Source organism: Leuresthes tenuis, unplaced genomic scaffold (assembly GCF_036924035.1).
Source record: "Leuresthes tenuis unplaced genomic scaffold, fLeuTen1.0.hap1 SCAF_5, whole genome shotgun sequence".
NCBI classification, from domain to species: domain Eukaryota; kingdom Metazoa; phylum Chordata; class Actinopteri; order Atheriniformes; family Atherinopsidae; genus Leuresthes; species Leuresthes tenuis.
In genome coordinates this window covers 14492583-14513278 of record NW_027325359.1, presented here as the reverse complement: position 1 = coordinate 14513278, position 20696 = coordinate 14492583, and the positions used below count along the sequence as shown (strand labels likewise).

At 39.9% G+C, this 20696-nt stretch overlaps 1 protein-coding gene across 1 annotated transcript; it reads left to right on the top strand.

The window, feature by feature from the left end:
* Positions 1 to 4795: 4795 nt before the first annotated feature.
* mov10l1 (Mov10 like RNA helicase 1) lies at positions 4796 to 18878 on the top strand. Its single transcript, XM_072385110.1, has 26 exons — positions 4796 to 4892; positions 4978 to 5165; positions 5410 to 5569; positions 5821 to 5933; positions 6129 to 6316; positions 8581 to 8721; positions 8842 to 9153; positions 9347 to 9544; positions 10910 to 11024; positions 11278 to 11455; positions 11636 to 11706; positions 11800 to 11891; positions 12056 to 12111; positions 13105 to 13199; positions 13282 to 13354; positions 13436 to 13617; positions 13831 to 13977; positions 14120 to 14241; positions 14338 to 14437; positions 14698 to 14844; positions 15053 to 15226; positions 15411 to 15560; positions 15731 to 15838; positions 17670 to 17810; positions 17904 to 17999; positions 18816 to 18878. Exons 1-26 carry the CDS (start codon positions 4796 to 4798, stop codon positions 18876 to 18878), a joined length of 3507 nt encoding a protein of 1168 aa, XP_072241211.1.
* Positions 18879 to 20696: the final 1818 nt, after the last annotated feature.

Genomic DNA, 20696 nt, shown 5'->3' with positions numbered 1-20696 from the left:
TGATAGACATTTCCAAGAGACATTTAGTATTAGAGAATATGCTGTATTTTCCCCATTTACCCTGTCCAGTAATTATTAAGCTTTAGCTTTTGTTATCCACAAACTAGCATACCTCAAAGAGTGGAATGAGGAAAAAAATAACCTGAAGGCAACAAAGCCCACAAGAGCACAGTGGTATTCTTATCCAACAGGCTTCAAAGCAGTGCAAAAACACTGCATTACAAGAAGAGTAAAAGTCCCACCCAAGTAAAAGATTATACATAGTTTTAAGGAACAAGTGGATAAGATATTGTTCGGAAAAGTACTTATTTGGTCCAGCGGATACATTAAAAACAACAAATAACATAATATACAAATAAAAAAATACATTAGAAAACAATAGGCCAATAACAGTATCTGATACGCAAATCATTCTTTTTTCTATTCCTCATACAGGAAAATGGCATTTGGGAACCACTGCTTTAATAATTCTCCGTGTTGGATTTGAACAGTTTGTCCAAATCCATTGTTTAGTTACAGAGATAACTTTGAGCTAAAGCGGTCAAATAAACATAGTGGAGCAGAAAGTACAATATTTCCGCAAGAAAGTCGCTTAAAATAGAAACAACCAAGCACAAGTACCTGGAAATTGTACTTAAAGGGATAGTTCAGGGTATTTTTTAAATGTGTGAAGTACTTATGAGTAGTTATAGTAGGCAGCACAGTCTGTTTGGATGGGCAGGGTAGAGTTCGCATGGGGGAACCAAGCTAACATCTACTGTGAGCAGTGTATTTTGGCCATCTATAACAACTCAAACCTAACTCATTTTATAGTGCTTCTGCAAATGCTACATAGTACGTTTTTTACCAAAGGTCAGTATTGTAACACACCATTGTTTACTTTGTCACTATTTTCTCAACCGAGCAGCCGTCTGTGATGCTACGTGTTACAGAGTGCACTCTGGCTGCCGAGCATATCCTGCCTGCTTTCAGTAGCTGTCAGCTTGCTTCCCTCATGAGAATATTTCTCCAAATTGAGAGTGCTCTGACCGCTGCCTGCTGCAGGTGAGGTACTGACTTTTTACAAGTACTTCGCACAACCCCACTTGAAAACTACCTGGACTTTTCCTTTGATAAAATGAACATTTCTTTAGAAAATCAACTTAACAAGGCTACTCTCCACTCCTTTAGAAATGAACAAGCATATCTAAATCTGTTGGGACGCTGGATAAAATGCAAATAAAAACAAGATGCAATGATTTGCATATCTCATAATTAAATACCTCTTTCACAATAGGACATAGAAAACACTTCAAATGTTGAAAGTGAGACATTTTACTATTTGATTATACATAGTTTATGGTTGAACAGTTTATCTTGAATTTGATGGCAGAAACACAGAACAGTTGATACAAGGTTACGTTTACCACTGTGTAGAGTCCTGTCTGATTTTAACAATAGTCTGTAAAGATGAAGGAGACTGAGGAGACTGGTTACTGGACATTGGGAAAACAATGTTGTCCCGCTCTGTCCTGATGTAAGATTCTAGCCGTTCAACAGTCCTGGGTCTTCTTTGTCGTATTTTGTGTTTAATCACAGGCCAAATATTTTGAAATATATAATTCATATAAAGGTTTGAACTGCAGACAGGCCAGTCGAGGACCTGCACTCTCTGGAGCGTAAGTTTCTTTAAAACCTGCATATACCTTTCGGCATTGATAGTGCCTTTCCATATGTGCAAGTTGACAGTTCCATAGACACTACCCAATTAATTGTATTACAATGAGTTAGAGTTTAATTGGCTTAAACTGGATTGTGTCTTTCTCTGACATTTGTTGTAATTTGCCGCTATAGAAATAAAATCGAATTGAATTGAACTGAACTGAACTAATGCAACCGCATACCATCAGAGACACAGGCTTTTAAACTGATAACTGATGCTAACGCTACTCTTTAATTTGGAGGACTTGACGTCCATGATTTCCAAAAGGAATTTGAAAAATTCGATTGGCCTAACCACAGAACAGTATTTAATTTTGCCTCAGTTCATTCTAAATTAGCTTTGGACCAGAGACGAAAGCAGCATTTTTGGATCATGGTCACATTTAACTTCTTCTTATTGTTACCCTTTTTCCACCGTTTTTTATGTTATTGCTATTTAATTCAAGATGGACAAGGGAACATTCAAACTGTAGAGAAATGTATCCATTGCCAGCATATTTGGTTATAATCACTGACCAATTTTATAATCAACTACAGTATTTTTTATCTCCACTTCTACACACTAACTTGTGACATGCTTTTCTATGTAGTGCACGACTGCCAGGACAGCACGACTTTGCTGGTAATTGCTTGTGTACTTGTGTGATTTAGCTGCCACTTATAAAGGCAGTGTTAAAGATACGGCTCAAATGTCATCTAATCAAACAAAGGACATGTTTTTTCCTGTAGTCCTTACATATGGTGACATACTTTCACATGTTATTTGTTGTCAATAAACAAGGTTGATTGAGTGTCCAGTTATAGCAACAAACTTAAGAGATAAGTATCTGATTTGTCTCCTTCCATGGCCTCATTTGCACTCGGTTGTGGAGAGCAAAGCTTGCCCTGTGCAGAAAGAGTGACACCATTGCCCTCTTGTGGTGAAAACAAACAATATGACTGCAGGCATGGATAAAAAAAAAAGTATATCAAGAGTCATGACAATATGGTAACATTAGAAGCTTAATAATGACAGTGAAGTAGATGTCAGATCTACAGAGAGCTTATGTTATCCAGCACTCCACCGGTTAAAATACAACTGTTGAGGTGACTCGTGTGTCCATGAAACTTTTCTGGGTCTGGAAACTATTTAAATGCTTCATATGTTTAGTAGTGATGTTAATGTCCTACCACTTTCCACAGCGGCATGAAGGTAAAAAAAAAAAATTAACTAGAATGCGTGAAAATTCTCTTTGGGAATGGCTGTAAATCAACATAATAGCCCTGCCATATGGACTGTTTTAGTGGGTTTTTTTTGCATGTTTTACTGCTGTTTGCAAGCCCATTAAGAGAAAATCCTACATATACATCACAGCTGATCACTTTCAACGGCATGTTATTGAAAATAAAAAAAAACGTAGGATATTTTCCCAGGTCCCCCAGACATTTAGGCAGACCTTCTCTTTCTGTAACAACAAGGGTGTATTTAAATAAATATATTCCCAAAAGTCTGTAAGTGCAGTGGTATGTTGTCATATGGAATTCACATATGCAAATTTAATATTATACCCTGAAGAGGGTGCAGGTTTAAAGCCATGTAAGTTAAATGGTACATAATAATATGGAAACTTCTAAGATCTAAACAGTTATGGATGTCTAACATCAGCCAAAGACTGCAGTTCACTGTAATTGAACCCAGACAAAACTGATATAAAAGGTACACAATATATAGTCTGAGCCTTCACGCCTCGCCTTTTTTCCCATTATGCATTCACTTTTATGAGTGCAAGGCTTTGTGGGAATAGATTATTACATTATATTCATTTAGCAGATGCTTCCATCCAAAGTAACTTACAAGTAAGAAACACAATCGAGGCAGAGTGGAGTTCAGCATCCTGCCAAAGTCAGGAGTTTAACCAACAAAACTGCCTCAACTGACCAACCGACTAAATTACCACCCGACATCTTGAATTGCTGCTACTAGGAATACAAAAAATAAAAAAATTAATCATCAGCCCAAATATAATTTGAAAAACTTTAGTTTATCATCACATTGTCAATAATGATTTTACTCTGAATTACAATGTATTGCTTGTGCACGTTTCTAATGGTAGCCTATGGGATGATCATTTCAAAATGACCAATTCCAAATGCCAAGCATCTGTTATGAAGTAACTTTCTCCTCTCAGGCTGCCAGTTTAATTCATCCTGACTTGGTTATATAAGTTATAGCCTGAAAATAAAACTAATTTTTATGGCTGAGTCCATTTTTAGCATCAAGTGTAATATTTTCAGTGTTTGCTTTTGAGGAAATACAACCATTATTAGACTGGATGTCTTTGCCATCAAAATGAGTCATTTTGGTCGTTCTCACTTTCAAAATTTTCAAACAACTTCACGTTTGTTTCAAGGAAGGCCTGACAATATCCAACCTTGCACGTGAGACAGACTCCATTTTTATCTTCCCCGCCATCTGATATCAGGTGAACGAGAGTCCTATGGAAGCACTTTGCAAGAGGTTTCCGTCAATTTCCTTACATTTATGAATATTTGCCAAGTTCGAGTGTATAATTTAATATGTCTTTGAAATTACTACAATTCACAAAGTTGTGCTGTGCTAAGTAGTACTAAAAATAGTTTCGCACATTCAATAGTTCACGTCGGTGACAGACTGCATTTCTCAGAGCACCGCCTTCATCACCATTACCTTGGGCTCCTGCGCGCGCACGCGCACCTGAGGTGAAGTACTGTTAAGCTCTCAATGTCAGCACCTGAAGTGTTGTTTAATATTTTCTTTCCAACACGGTAATTTAAGACTATTCTTACCTATCTTCTTTAAAAGAAAAGTTTGACCTACTGTTTGTCTGCAAGTAGCAATTTGCGCCACAGCTAAAGTCACTTTTAGAAAGCTTTTCTTTCGAACAGCTTCTTTTCCAAGAGTTGCATATTTAAAAAAATGGTTGTTTTCGGTTATTTGGCGAGCTCACACAGTGCAACAGTAATTAAACGGTATACATCTTGTTTGAATTACTTTAGGGGGCAAACACTATGTTTAAAGCTGCATTATTATGTTCCTAGTGTGAATAGCTAGCTACTTGGCTACCACTTCGCAGATATGCTTACTGCTGTGCGGTGTATGCTGTCCAAGCTGGTTTCTCCACTGTGGAGAGCAGTTGATGCTGAAGAAAACAACATCTTTTCTGATAGTCCAGGTAAATGCAATAATATTCTGGCTAAAAGTAATTGGCCTTAACGCCCCGTCTGCCAGTTAACACCCCATTTACTTTTGCTGCTCAGGCACCGAGGACATTCGCCACCTGCGAGGCAGTGTGGTGACGCAGTTGTGTCTGGATTATGGCATGATAGACGATGCAATTTTCTTCACGAGTGGTGAGGTGTTGGGCGGGATGCCACTGAAAGAGGGAGACCTGGTGAACTGCGTAGCAGTAAGAGGTGGATCCGAAGGGGGATGGAAAGCTTTAAGGGTAAGGAACCTGTGCTCCATGTTAGGAATAGTTTGAATTTTGCAAACAATCTATAATCAGTTGTCTAATTTTGGGTGTGGTAGTAAAGGTGTGTTTTTCCATCTGGATGTTCACATTTCGTCAATGTTGTGTTAGCCTATTAAATATTTACTTTAGTTTGACATCTGAAGTTTTTTCCCACTTTCCCTCCTGTATGGGGTTCATAGTGAGCTATGGATATGTACCATTTAATCTTGTCATTCAGGTGGAGAAGAGTGCAGATGTGTGGGATGATGGAGGAAGAACCTCTCAAGAAGCTGACAGTGTGCAGCTGCGACCTCTCATCGGAACAGTCACATCATTAGATGGCAATGGTGGTTACATCAATCAGACGACATACTTCCCACGCTACAGTCTTTCAGAAGGTATTAATGCGAACTTGTTTGCAAAAGCTAAGCCTCTTTTACCCCAGGATACTTGACGTAACTTACGCCGTTAGCTACACCCTCAATTGCCCAAACAACATGTCTCATTCAGTTGATTGCTGCTTATATCCTTGTTTGCTTTTAGTCTGAGTGTGAATTTGAAGAAACCCACAACCACATTAAAGTTTACGAATCTTTTAAAGATGTATGTGAACTTCTTTGCTGTTCGCTATGCTTTGTATCTCTTACAGGTTATGAGCCAATGAAAGGAGACTGGGTCCAAGCAAAATATTTCATCAACCCTACCCAGTGGACCACCCAAGCTCATTCTGTGGCCCCCTTACGTTATTGTCGTCTAGACCAGGTCATTTTTCAATTATTTTAGAATATACCTGTTCATTATATGGAAATCTGTTTTGTAGTACTTTTGTTGTGAAATATATTGTAGATGGCTGCGATCAAGTGACTCACATCAGCAATGTTGAACTTTGTTTAATTGTAATTCTGCTTACTTTTTTTCCCCCCATTCTTTCCCCACTTTGAATGATCTCCTGTCTAGGTGTGTGTGACTAGCATTTATGGCAACAATGGAGTGGTGGAGGATAGTGTTTTCTTCAGTTTGGACTCTCTACTGCTGCCCGCTAGCTATCAACCCATACCAGGACACCTGGTTAACTTGGTAATGGTGGAGAGCAGTCAGTCCTTCTACTGTTGGAGGGCTTTGTGCATGGCACCCTGCCTTCAGAGGTATTGGTTACAATTTTGAACTTGTGGCTAAAATTGTGTCAGTCATTCTCCATCATCGTGGTAATCCTGAGTGTTTGAACAGAAAAGCAGTTGGACTTCTTTACTTGATTCTTGAAGACGTTTCACCTCTGATCCAATAAGCTTTTCCAGTTCTTACTGGTGGGGAGTTTCAGGCTTCTAAAGCCATGTTCACAGCATAAAGTTTTTCATTGTTTTCGGGTCATTGTGCTATTCAGTCTACATGACAAGTTTCTCATGTGTTGAGGCGTATTTAAGGCCTTTTGAGGTGTTCATGCTGTTCGTGGTCAAACTCTACACGATATGTTGCCAGACTTCACCCCTGTCTCATCAGTATGACTTTTATCAAACAGTTCCAGCTGTCATGTAGACGTGTTTCTCTGTTGCCATAATGTTACACTATTAATGTATACACAATACAATTAGCTTCTGGTTATTCAAAATCTGTTTTGCTCACCTGGCTGTTGAGAACTGACAGTTTCTCGTGACAGCTTCTGTCCGTTAAGTCAGTCTTGCTATTCCACATTGAAAATATTAGGTGTGGGTGTACTTTTAGCCAGCATTTTAACAAATTGTTTGTTGTTGTGTTCATACATAATGTATAAACGCATAAACATAATGTTGCTTATTCTTGAAATGGAGGTGAAACCACTGAGTCTTGACCCGAGGAACTGACTCTATTGTGAAAAATGAAAGAAACGCGTAAGTTTTGCGGATACCGAAGCTGGACTTTCATCAAGGCTGCTGAGAAATCTGGGAAATACAACACTGCATCAAAAAAAGAGTAGAAGAACGGACACTTCTGTCATTCTAGGATCTAGGATTTCCTTCTAGGATCTAGGATCTAGTCCAGATAAAGCATATACACTTCAAACTCAATGGAATTCTGACAAAAACTTCCTCACCCCACTGATAAAACACCTCAAACACACATATATATATATATATATATATATAGATAAAACTAAATGACTACACTAGTACAATGCTCAGTCCTGTAAAGCCAGCTCCTCGGGTCAATACTCAGCGGCTCACCTCGATCACAAAGAGCGGGGACAATCTGAGGACAGTAGTGTCGACATTCTGGACCGGGTAGTTAGATGGTTTGAGAGAGGAGTGAAAGAAATCTTTCACTGACAAACGATATTCCGCACAAAGCCGAATGTTGTTTGTCAGACCAAAACTGGACTTTAAAAATGCACGTCCAACCCAAATCGTTTGAAATTGAAGCTCTGAAAGCCAGAATAACAGACTCAGAAAATGCGGTTGGGATTTATATCGCTCCTGCATGTAAAAACTCAACAAGACTTAAACAGGTCTAGGTGCTCCTCACGTGCCCCAATCTCTTTGTAAAAACAGTAAAGCACAAGTGTATATTAATACAGCTGAATTCCCCCAAAAAAGCTGCCCTTATTCACATTTTCTTAATTGTTCAGCAAGGTGAGTAAACTCATAAGTAATTGTGACTGAAAAGCAGCCCATTGAGACTATGGGTCAACTTGCTGTAGCTTAAACGATTTCCAGACTGTTGCTCTACTCAAATAAAGTCCTGATTTTATAACTGCAATGTCATCTGATAAAATCAACATTCGAGTACCTTAAAGACAGCGCATGTGGAGTGGTCTCCTACAGAAAAAGGTTCAACCTGCAGAACGTGTTGAATGTTTTTTCACACACTCCACAGCATCGTGGCGTCAGACATACCTGGTTCAATAACTCAACCCCCCGCCCCCCAGAGGGCAGTGGTCCAACTAACTGCTGAGTCGAGCTGTAATTGTAGCTCGACCCGACTGTGCATTTAACTGCTTTTTGTGAAATGAGGAAATCCAGCTTTCTACAGAGGTTGTCATCAAGTATCGCCTACTTAACACTCAGGTGGGATTCCCATGTATGCTTTTCAGGTGTCAGCAGTCTCCTTTTGCACGATTGGGGTGACATATTCATTCATTTGCTTTGCTAGCACAAGTTGCGGTGGAAAGTTGAAAGTAGCTAAGTAACTTTTTCAGCATGTGAATTTCCCAACAACAGCCTGAAACTCCCAACCAATCAGTTAGAAGTGAAGAAACCCTTTGGGTGAGAGATGAAACGTCTTCAAGAACAAAAAAAAAACTGCTTTGAGACTTGTGATTGTTTTGTTTATTTCTGTTAAAAAAATATTGTACATGCTTTCTGCTGGATAAATTACTACATTGATTATGTTCTTCATTTAATGTTTTCTTTTTTTCTTCTTCTTATTCTGGCTGCAGTATGAATGTTTCTACTACACCTCTCCCAGAATCTGAACTCCAGAGCATCTTAGAAAACAAAGGAGGGCTGGATGTATCAGACTACGGCCAGTTTGGGGATGTGATGTTCGGGGAGAGACGAGAGCTGGTGTTCTGGATACAGTGAGTTCTCTTAGGCACCAGAAATGGTGTTTCCAATCTGGGGGAAATTTGCTTTCTTTATTAGTCAGACAATTCTACAACTTAACTTACTGTACAACTGAATTATTTTTCCTGCAACAGAAACAAAGGCTCAGTGACCCACAGGCTGAAGTGTTGTGAATTTGCTGGCTGGGACTCCGAAGCACAGTTCACTGTGGTTAAAGTCAACAGTTCCACACCACACAGCCAGAGGTCGCCGTCTTTACCAGAAAGCTGCTCCGATTCCTCTGAAAAGCATGGTGGAGATGGAGAAAAAGAGACGGAGAAAAAGAATTGTGCAATGCAGAAAGACACTATCAATTCCTGTGGTGGAATGGAGGGAAGAGAGGGGGGGAAAGAAGTGGAAATATCTCCTGGACAGAGATTGTCAGTTGTAGTAGCCTGCCAAGCAAAGTAAGTTGGATCTCCTAAGGCTCTTGTAGAAATCTTTGCCACTACAGAGACAAAAAGTATGAGCACCTCTCTATGCTTTTAAATGAATAGTTTTGGAATAATCTCTCTGGGGCTGCAGTTTTACCATGCTTCACTGAGGCATTTGTTTTAAGTTATTTGTATAGCTGAATTGGAACATTTTGGAATTCCTTAGGAGCCTCGGAAGGTGTGCTGACCTGCTGCTGCTGCATTTCTCTTCTTTCACCATCGGGAGGCGCCTTGACGTCACAGTTGGCAGCGAGGATGAAAAACTGCTGCGGCCCTCTGAGCCCTACGCTCCCAGTGATATCCGTCAGCTCTCAAAAACACCCTCGCATGTGATCACTGTCGCTGCTCCAAAAGATGCACCGAGGTATCAGTATGACTTGATTTAACTTTTTTTTCCTAAGCAAGAAGAGATGCTGAAGCATGAAAGAATGACATTCCAACAGAACTTGCAGAATTTAGTGAGCCTTCCTCTTGTTGATGAAGATTCTCAGCCATCCCGGTCATAGTAATCATATGAGCTTGAATAAGGGCAACTGGACTTCTTTCTTGGCCTCTTTCTTCAACTTTCTTTTTCTTCAATCTTACCTTTTTTTCTTTTCTTTTTTTTACTGGATGTTTGATGCTTAGTTTTTTATGATGAGTATAGTTGGATATTATACAAATACCGGAGTGAGAACTCATTTTAACATAACCATTTCGCCCCTTACACATATGCACTTCTTTCCTTTAATCTTGAAAGAGCAGAATTTGTCAGGGTCATGTGCAAATTCACCTCTTTGTGCTTTTCTGTAACATTTTGAGGTGGAAGGTCGGACCTCGTACCGTATCTGTGTCATTTCCAACACAAGTATGAACTGCTGCTGTCACATTTATAGAAAAGCTCAGATTTGATCACCCGTTTAGAGCAACCTGACAGGTTGCAAAACTGAAACAACAAACCGTGCTGTTCAAACATTCCTCTGCCACAGATATTTCTACAATAAGAAGCATCTATCTATCTGACCACAGATCCACTGCTGTTTTGTGAAACACGACGCTCAATGTTTGTTAGCTTAATTTGAATTCTTGTGGCCAAACAGAAACTGTAACTCTATAAAGACTTACAATATAGTGTTGGCTCAGCGTCTGCTCGTAGAAACGGCTGCGACTGTGTGAAGATGCTGTCCCCTGGTGAAATGAACGTGTGTTTTTCTCGCGTTGGTAACCGTTATGGTGTTGCTGTTATTCAGTTGAACCCCCGCAGTGTAATCTTGAGCGAGCAAAAAGTTTATTTTTAGTATTTTCAATCCATTTTCACTGTTTCACACAACCACCACCTGCCTGGAAAACTAATCTGAGTTGTTAGAGCAACATGACATGTTGTCAGAAATAAGGACTATTATCTCACCCTCCTGGTGCTGTCCCATGTCCCTCAAATCACTATCGTTGCGTGTGCACCAAGCCACTTTCTGTCACTTTCACAGGCTGAGAGAGGGTTGAGGAACTTTAATGGCCAGATGGCAGATATGTGAATGACTGAAGGTCCTTGCTTTAACGGAGTGATGAACACAATGTTTTATGTCCTGTGAAAGAGGCTTTGGCCTTTGCGTTGGTGCCACTCCCAGCCTGCATTTTGTGGTTTGGTGGACTTCAATGAGCAACATTAATGGAGCACCTCTGGAACTGGGGTTGTTTAGAAGAAATGAAATCGTGTTACCTCTTTGATGAGGCCAACTCTTCCCTCCTCTAGGTTCAGCAAACGACGGCTGCCAAATTTCCTACCAGGCTACCCAGTGCCTCAGGTTCTAAGAGACTGTGTGGAGGCACAGGGGGATGTGCTGGTAGTCGAGCCCTGCCTTGGAGAGGTGAGCATGCCTACGATCAAGTTTAATTTACAGTAATATTTGCATCAAGGCTAATTAACAGGTGGATTAGGCCTCCTTAAAACATAACTCGTAAATGTTTAGGCAGTCCCTTATTTAGATCATAGAAGTTGCCACAAAGTTTGTTGTTCGTTGTTCTTAATCTACTATGTTTGGAAGAACGGTGAAGGAAAAATGAAAGTTTGTTGGCATTAAAAGGAAAGCTGAAGTTGTAGTATCACCTTGTCCTTCTCAGGCTCTCTCAAAATCCAACATGCATTCACGATTCTCATCTCTTCTGTGGCTGGAAGAGCTGCACGCAGAAAGAGAACTGAGGGAGTTTGCCATCAGTGGAGCGCTTCTGAGGAAAGGAGCAGTCTATCTGCACCTGGAGGTGCTTGGATTGGCTGAAGGGAGGCCACATCTCAGCATAGGTGAAGTGGCCCAAGGTGTCTTTTAATCATGATTGGAAATCTTTGAGAAGATATTTTAAATCTCAAGGGTTTTTATTTCCTGGTTAAATGAAGGTTCAGAGTAATGATTGTTGACTTATTGTAAACGTCGATGTTGTGTTTTTTGTTGACCGTTAAAGTCCAGCTGAGCTTTCTCCACAGGGGACAGGATAGTGTTAAAGAAACCACAGAGCGATGGTCTCGTAATGGAGTATGTTAGTTATGTCACAGAGGTATGGAGATATTTCATACTCTGGAGCTTATTTTCAGATCTAATCATTTTAAATGTGGATTTTAATTTGAAGTTTTCTGTTGTTGCTACGCAGATAAATGATGAGGATGTGAGTTTAAGAGTGAACTCAGACTTTCAGCGCAATTACCTCGGGGAGCCACTCGATGTTGAGTTCTCTTACAACAGGTGAGTCCCAAAAAAAAAGGATGTTGTCGTTACTATTGTTTTTATATTTATATTATTGTGATTTTTGTCATCATCTCGGTCTAAGTTAATGCTTTCCTAAAGGTAATGGATTCAGGTTTTACCTGAGCACAATGCCTTCTAATTTTTCCTGCTTTTAATATCAGGCTGACCATCAGGCGATGTCACAATGCACTTGACCAGACAAAACATTTTGGAGAGGGTAAGATTTATTTGAATTGCTTCGAGTCCAAACAAAAATGTAAAAAGAAAGAATTGAATGATTTTCCTGTGATCTTGAAAAGCATTTTCACTTGAAATGCACGTCTTCAGTTTTAATCGGCTCCAGCTCAGCCTGGTTAACAGTGGGAACACAACAAGAGTTTTTTTTTTTTTTTGTTTGTTTTTGCTTGAGAAACCAGATTTTGGTCTGATTTATTTTAAGATTGTGCTGGCGGTCCTCTCGGAAATTTTTCTTTGTCATGGGTTTATGAAGGTGGAATAAAAAAAAAACAGATATTTGAATTATACAGAGTTTATATTCGTGCCCCACAAAGTGTATTTCGGTATTAACACTGAAGCTCTTACTTGGTTTCAGTGTGACTGGCAGGCGGAAGGTTAATGAGTCTGCTTTAGTTTGAGATTTTCACTGTAAACATATTTGAAAATGGTGTTTTGTGGTTTTATGACTTTTTTCAGCATCTTTTTCAGGAGAACATGTTGGGTGGTTCCCTGGTTTCTGGAGAGTCCCAGTTGGTGTCATTGTTGAAAACATTTACCCAGCGTTATCCTAATAAGTTTTCTTTTTCACCAAAATCTGTATTTTATATTCTATTCTAAGATTCTCGGTTTCTGAAGTAAATCCTTCATTATTCTAGTGCTGATATTAAATATTTATTTGCAAAATAATTGCAATTGAATAAGTCAAATCCATACAAGTGTTCATTTGATGAAGAGGAGGAGTGAATAATCTGGTGGACTTTATCTCACAATCTATGCTGTTTATTAATAAAACAAGTTTTGATGTTTTGGGGGGGGGGGCAAACTGATATCAGGGATTGAATTTTTTTTGTCTTTTTCTCCTGTTGCTTTGAATTATTTGACAAATAAGAAAAATGTAATTCCTTGATTATCTACGCAGCAATTTAAAAGACTGAATCCCTGATTCCAACGTCCCTTTTGATCTCACTGGTGTCCTTTTCATGCTGTTGTGTAGTTCTCTTCCCTTCCAGAGTCACTCTTCAGACCCCCCTGTGGACTGCAGAATGGATAGAGGAGGCAGACCCAAAAAAAAGCGCGGAAGAAAAGGAGGTGACAAATGTAAAAAAATCAAAATGATCCACAAGTTTCTTATATTTACTTTTGATCACATGTAAATATATTTGAACACCAGAGCCTAGCTGCTGAAAAGGGGAAAGGGTCAAATGCTTCCTCTGACATGAAGTCAAAGGCCACACAGACTAAAGGCACAGGTATTTGAATTCCATTTTTGTACAGAGTTTTCCTGTTTTAATCAGCACTGCTAACAGCTGTGTCATTTCTTCCAGATGGTAGGCTGGCATGCAAACCCATCCCAAGCAAAGGGCACTTTTTTAACCCCGACCTAAACCCCCGTCAGAGAGAGGCAGTGATGAGGATCCTAGAGGGGGAATGTCGACCCACACCCTATGTACTGTTTGGACCTCCTGGCACTGGAAAGACGATTACTCTTATAGAGTCCATACTGCAGGTGCAAACACATAAGCAAGTAGCAGATGTAGATGAATCTTTTTGTACTGTGTAAAATAAATGGATAGATTTAAGTAAAGATAACTAGATGAATATAATCAGTTTCTTTAAAACTGTATTTTCCAAGTAATATGTTCATGTTTATCCTCATTAGTTCTCGTGTCCATAAAGTTGCGCCATTGCCAGTGTAATGTTACGAGCTCTGCATCCACAGGTCTATCACTTTCTGCCTAGCAGTCGGGTACTCGTATGTACGCCATCCAACAGCGCTGCTGACCTCATCTGCATCCGTCTACATGATGGCGGCTTCCTGGATGCAGCAAGTTTGGCCCGCGTCAATGCGTCCTGCAGGGATAACGAGGTAGTGACCAGCAACAGAAAAGAGACGCTCAAGGAAATGTTTCTTTCTGCGCGGTGTATTGTCTGTAATCCTCGTGGTTGTGGTAACGTACTGGGACTGCCTTTAGCATTTTGCTACTGTTAATGCGACTGTTCCTCCCTAGTCTATCCCAGAAGTGTTGCGTCCGTATTCCAGGGCTGGAGAGGACGTCCGTCATGCTGCTTTTCACAGGATTGTGGTCAGCACCTGCTCCAGTGCTGGCATGTTCCATAATATAGGAATACAGTAAGACCCGGGCTGTTGAAGGCGTGACGTTTAACCGTGATACATTTCTATCTTGAGTCTTTGTTCACAGTCTGTGGATTTGTTTTTTTTTTTCAGAGTGGGGCATTTTACCCATGTGTTTCTGGATGAAGCTGGCCAAGCAACCGAGCCAGAGTCTCTCATCCCTATCGGCTTCGTCTCAGAGAGAGATGGACAGGTGTTAACTTGACTTAGACCTTTCAGTTCATCTTCCTGCGCTTTTGTCTTGTCCTTCAGTGAAATGAATGTATTTTCACTCTAAATAAGGTCTGGATTAGATTGAATAGTAGTTACTAAAGCAATTTTTTATTTTTTTTTTTTAACCTAATGTTGATACTGATGTTAACAATATTTTGGAATATTTAAAGAAAAACAGAAAATGATTAACCTAATGGAGTGATAACTAACTGGGTGGAGTTTTTATTTGTTCCATCTTAGATAGTCCTGGCTGGAGACCCCTGCCAGCTGGGTCCAGTAGTGAAGTCTAAGCTGGCCACCGCCTTTGGCCTGGGGGTGTCTTTGTTGGAGAGGTTGATGGCAAACCCATTGTACTGCAAACAGGATTGGGGCTATAACCCTAAACTGGTTAGTGCACTGAATTCAAAAGCTATGTTTACTCATAAACAGGATAATTGACTACCGTTATCATCATTCGATCTTGTTCCATTTACTGCTGTTTTTGCTACATAATATTTGCCATAATGAGCACAAACAGTGAAAATGTATTTCAACATGTATTTCATCATGTGTGTGCACTGATGACATGATCTGAAGCTTCTTTTTATTCCAATAGGTGACTAAGCTGATCTACAACTATCGCTCTCATGAGGCGCTGCTCACACTGCCTTCCAAGCTCTTCTACCAGGGGGAGCTGTGCTTTCAAGCTCAGAAGTCTGTTGTGGAGTCCCTCTGCCAGTGGAAAACCCTGCCTAAAAAAGGCTTCCCACTCCTATTCCATGGTGTCAGGGTAATGAATACTTCATAGAAATATATGTATCTAAGGCATAACAGATGTTCTCACTATTAAATGGGCCTGTTCAGGGTTGTAGATTGAGAATGCATCTACACAGTGAACCAGTTTACAGCTGAACCGTGTTATCCCACCATCATCAGGATCAGGCGTGTTTATTTCAGTTTTTATTCTGCTCTAGGGCACAGAAATGAGAGAAGGCAACAACCCATCATGGTTCAACCCAATGGAGGCTGTACAGGTCATGCTTTACTGCTGCCAACTGTCGAAGAAGCTTTACAACCCTGTGAATGCCTCTGACATTGGTATCATTGCCCCCTACAGGAAACAAGTATGACTGTACTGTCTTTTGCTTTCTTTTTTGATATTATTGGGATAACAAAATTGATTTAGTTATTTGAAATTTAACCCCAAGGTAGCTTTACAAGTTTTTAAACTTAAAGGTGGTAAGCTTTATACATACTGTGGACCCTGAAGTGCTCTTTCCATATTACACTCCAGTGTGAGAAAATTCGAGTGCTGCTGGGAAAGGTGGGCCTCTCTGACATCAAAGTGGGCTCGGTGGAGGAGTTCCAAGGACAAGAGTTTCTGGTCATCATCTTGTCAACGGTAGGCTAAAACAAACCGTGTGTAATGGGAGTGTCAGAGGGTACTTCAATCTAAATCAAAGGTCCATAGTTAGCTGATCAAACTGTATGTTTTATGCAATGTTGAGACTGGAACTCCACACTGAAAGTTAAGTTTAGGTTGGAGGAATCCAAGAAAAAAAAATCCTATTTATCTATAAGTCTACAGCAATTTAGAAGATGTTAACCTAAAAAAAAAAAGATTGATGGTGTTTTAAAGACGCCATGTGGTCGATTAATGTAGTCTTTGTCTGATTTATTGGTGTTGCTGTGACAGAAGATTAATCCCAGCTGTTTTTCTGTCTTGTGCTTTTATTAATGACAGCTTGATTTTATCTTTGGAGCTCATCTTTCAGAGTTTGGCAAATTAAGTTCCCGCAGCTGCTTTGTCCAGCATTTTAAAGTGATTTTTGCCATTGTACCTTTTCTGATCCTTAAATCTTTCAAAAGATTAGAGAGACTGAAGTCGAGCAGCTGTGGTAGGCAACCCAACCCAGGCAACACGGAATGATGAGCAAGCAAGATTTTTAAATTTCAGTAAATTTCAGTCTAAAAATGGACTTAAATCAGTTTTAAATCTTGTAATCGTTAGAAATGAAGCTATATTTTTCTCTGTTAATCATTACAGTGCGTTTTATGTACAGGATGTCAAAAAAGGTGTTTTATGTTTTCGTTAGCCAATAAGATGCTGTGCTTCGTCTTGCTCCATTTAGAGCCTGAACTGTAGCATTTTACCAAGAGCTTAAACATTTCAAGTGGAAACGAAGAAATCGTGCTGATTTTTAAATATGGTTTCCCTGTAGCTTGCAGCTTTTTGTTTAGATGAGCAAGTTACTGCTATTAATTACTATACATTCATTTTTTTGTCTTCGGTGATGGGAGAGAATTTTTGATTTACCGTAAATTCCAGACACCTGAATATAAGCCGCACCCTCTAATTTGAAAAAGAAAACCCCTTTTGTACATGTATAGGCCGCACCGGATGATAAACCACGGGTGTCCGCATTGTAATGAGATATTTACACAGAAAGATGTCACATGTGAGGATTTTTAAACTTTTAATTAAATGCCTGTGGTAAGATAAACAAATACATACTGCAAATGTTTTTGTTTTTTTCGAACAGTGCCTGTAACACTGCTGATTTAATAAATAAATAAGTTAGTTTAAAAAAAAAGACAGTAGCCTACCAGGAAGTCATTGATCGCCTTCTTTATCTTCCTCCTGCGCACTAAAACCATCAAAGTCATCTTCTTCAGTGTCCGAATTGAACAGCCTCAGAACTTCGTCACTCACTTCAGTCTCTTTGTTGTCGCTCCCACAATCTCATCTCAGATTGATCGCCTTTAATTTCAAAGCTGCATCATATGCATTTCTTTCTTTGTATTCCATGTTGAGGGTGAGTACAAAAGACCGATTTACAATAATTTTAGTAGTATGAATGTGTTTGATTTCTCGTACAATTTCATTGGACCACTGTGAACTATTCGTTAATTTTATTGGTCTAATGTTAGGGGCAAAATGATTTTGGCGGCATGAAAAAAAAAAGGGGGGGGGGGGAAACACATGTTAGCCGCATCGTATTTTAAGCCGCGGTGCTCAATCCTGGGAAAAAAGTAGCGGCTTATAATCTGGAATTTACGGTAAATGGATAGATAGAAGCCTACACAAAAAAATCTATTACGATAGTGACAACATATTTTTATCTATCGGCTGAAAGGGAAAAGAAAAGGTCTGATGCAGAAAAATCAATAAGCCCTTTCAAAGTTTATCCCCTCCCACTGGAATGAATGACTTTAATCCTTTCATGATACAGGTGCGATCTAACGAATCAGTGCAGAGTGATGATTTGCAGAGTTCGCTTGGCTTTCTGTCCAACCCGAAACGTTTCAATGTGGCCGTCACTCGTCCCAAAGCTTTGCTCCTACTTGTTGGAAACCCTCACATTCTGATCAGGGTGAGCTATTGCTTTTTTTTTTTTTTTTTTTTTGTATTCATATGGTGTGTGATACATTGCACTAAGGCAATTAAGCACTCCTTTCCTTTCCAGGATCAGTGCTTCAGGGCTTTACTGCAGTACTGTTTCATCAATGGGGCATATGTGGGCTGTGACCCCCCTCCTTCCCTAAGACACTCTCAGATGTATGTACACTTAACAGCCTTCAGAGACTTTAATCAGATTGTATATTTCTGCTTTTCAGTATGGTTAGGTGTAGTAATACAAAGCACGCCTAACCATTTTTCAGAACAACAGCATCCTCTCACATTTGATGACTTGGACTCATCAGGCTATGAATAGCATTTAGACTGCAATATGTTTAGGTTTGTGTGACGTCAAATTAATCTTTTTTCTTTTTTTTTCCCTCCACAGAGCTGCAGCAGAGCAACGGACTGCTTAAGAAACATGTGACATCAACAGTGGTGTACATGGACCTCACAGTCTTGCCATATAACATTTATTTCTTGGTTTGCTCCCTTTTTTTTTTTCTTTTCTTCTTCTTTTTCTTCATATTTCCTTGGCTTGTCTCTGTATTGATTGTTGTCAAAGTTAGCTGTACCTCCTAATTGCTTTTGTTTTTTTTTTTTTGTAAGAGGCAAATCCACTTCCGCATGGGTTAGAAATAAAGATGACGCTTGTGTACGCTGCACATTACTCTCATTTCCTGTCTTTAATTAATTTACGTGCTTGACTGTGCACAACATCACATATTATGGTTAAGTTATTGGGCATTCGTCACAGCAGTCAAATTGTGTTCATTAACCCAGGCTGCACAGCGGTGATATTTCTGTATAATGACTTTTAACAGCATTGAGATGATGTATTTAAATTTACTTACCAGGAATTTTCGAAGTGCTCTTCTTTCAGCTCTTTGTTGAGCGAGACAAACTAAATGCAAGACAACATTTTCACTTTTATTATGTTGAGTGCGCTAGCCTCCGCAGATGTTTGCCGTCTGCTCAGGTCGGCGTGGCAGCGTCTGCCCGTAAGGCTCGGAGACTGGATGTGACAATTGAGTGCTATTGACAGTCTGTGCAGGGACTGTCAATCCTGCTGGAGCCCAGCAGGATGGTGAGGGGGAAGGTGTATGGGGTAAGGTAAAGGAGGCAAATGGGGGTTCAGCGTCTTAAGTTAATGAGTCTCCTACATACAAGGGGAGACAGCTTTTATCTGAGTTTGTTCTGCTGTTAGAGCCTAGCTCAGACACCCAGTCTTTCTCCTTTGCTTCTCAAACACGCCTCTGTCTTTGATGTTACGTCTCAGGTGCTTGATCTACTGTCCTGCTCTGCATTTGATGAATACACCACAGACAATGTAACAATTAGATGCTGTTGGATCAAACTTGAAGCATCACGCTCCGTCGCTTGCTTTTGAAGTTTGGAGACGTGAGCTGGTAAAGATTGTCCAGTGATGTGTTGTGCAGTTGATCAGATTTACCTTTCTGCTAATAAGGTGTCTCTGCTTCTCTGGAGAATTTCACATGTACTAATTGGGCTCTGCGGTAGTAAACAAATAAAATGATTTGTGTTTGATGTACAGCACAATGGTCCTGCCACTGACCAAAATGCACCGTATGAATGGAGGTAAAGATATGCCAATGGACAGGACATACCAGGTGCTTACGATAGAAGAAAGCAGTGGTATAGATGTAATGATTTTCATGATATAATCTTATATTGAATTTCTTTCTGCGTTTGACCATGTTTTTGGTTCGATTCTTTAGTTTTCGTGTAGGACGTAGTTGGTAAAGGACAATTACGTCTTTTACAAACTATGTTGGTAAGAAAATGTTGAGTAATGCTTAAACAAGGTATAGTTGAACATCTTAAGACACTACTAAATGTTTAAAGGCTTCCAGAAGTTAAGACTGCAAACAAACCTTAAAAAAACACGAGATGACAGATGTCAGAATTTGATCTTAAATCTTGTTATCCTGCCCCGTCTGAGCTAAAGAAGAGGAGGAGGAGGGGGGGAACATCCGTCTTTTCATCAGTGAGAGTACAAGCGATGACGTGTGGGGATATTAGTGTATCTTAATATGGGTACAATGCACATGGGTGATGGCACCATTAATGATGAGTAATTCATGTGTTTGAGCAACACGGGCCTTGCCTATTTCTGTGAAATGATGCCAAAAAAATGCTCTGACCTCAACTGATCTGCCTGCAATCCAGACCCATCACCCATTTGGTGCATTATGATGCAAAAATGTAGCAGAGGAGGGTTTGAGCTATTGAGCAGCTGAAATCATTGGTAAAAATGAACAGGAAAACCTCTCTTGTTAAGCTTGAGTAGTATAACTTTGTACAAATGCAGTGATTAGTGAGGTGGTCTAAAACAGATTTGCACTGTTGTCATTTTAAATGTTGCTTTTCGGGCCAAAACATAAAAAAAAGTTTGTGTTTTTACTGTTCTGTGAGTTGGAGCAGGACAAATGTATTAAAAAGTTTCCTTTTGATAACTTTGAACCTCTCGAGAATTGTAGCCATGCTTCAACCCTTTGATCATCGGTCTTGTTGGATAATTATTTAGACTGAATTGTCTCGTCTTTTTTGACAGACAGGTGCTCAACCATTCAGCTCAACCCACAATCATCTTCTCATTTACTGAGGTCTGGGTTGGCAACACATTACCAAGACAGACACACTGTCTACAGGGCAGCCATTAGGCCCAACAACAGACCCCTGCTGGGCTCCTGGCAGGGGGGGCTTGTTAAATGTGTGGATCTATTGTTCTCCCAAATTAGTCTGACTTTAATTGCCCAGTTAGTCCCCTCTTATGGGCTGTACTCGTCTACCCGATCTGGAACCAGCCTCCACTCAACAGATCAGGCTGAACAATTTG

Excerpts from the sequence above, each read along its gene's own strand:
- mov10l1 (XM_072385110.1), top strand. The coding sequence starts at position 4,796 with ATGCTTACTGCTGTGCGGTGTATGCTGTCCAAGCTGGTTTCTCCACTG. Across the intron at positions 5,570-5,820 it reads ACGCTACAGTCTTTCAGAAG|GTTATGAGCCAATGAAAGGA; the intron begins GTATTAATGCGA and ends TATCTCTTACAG. Across the intron at positions 5,934-6,128 it reads GTTATTGTCGTCTAGACCAG|GTGTGTGTGACTAGCATTTA; the intron begins GTCATTTTTCAA and ends TCTCCTGTCTAG.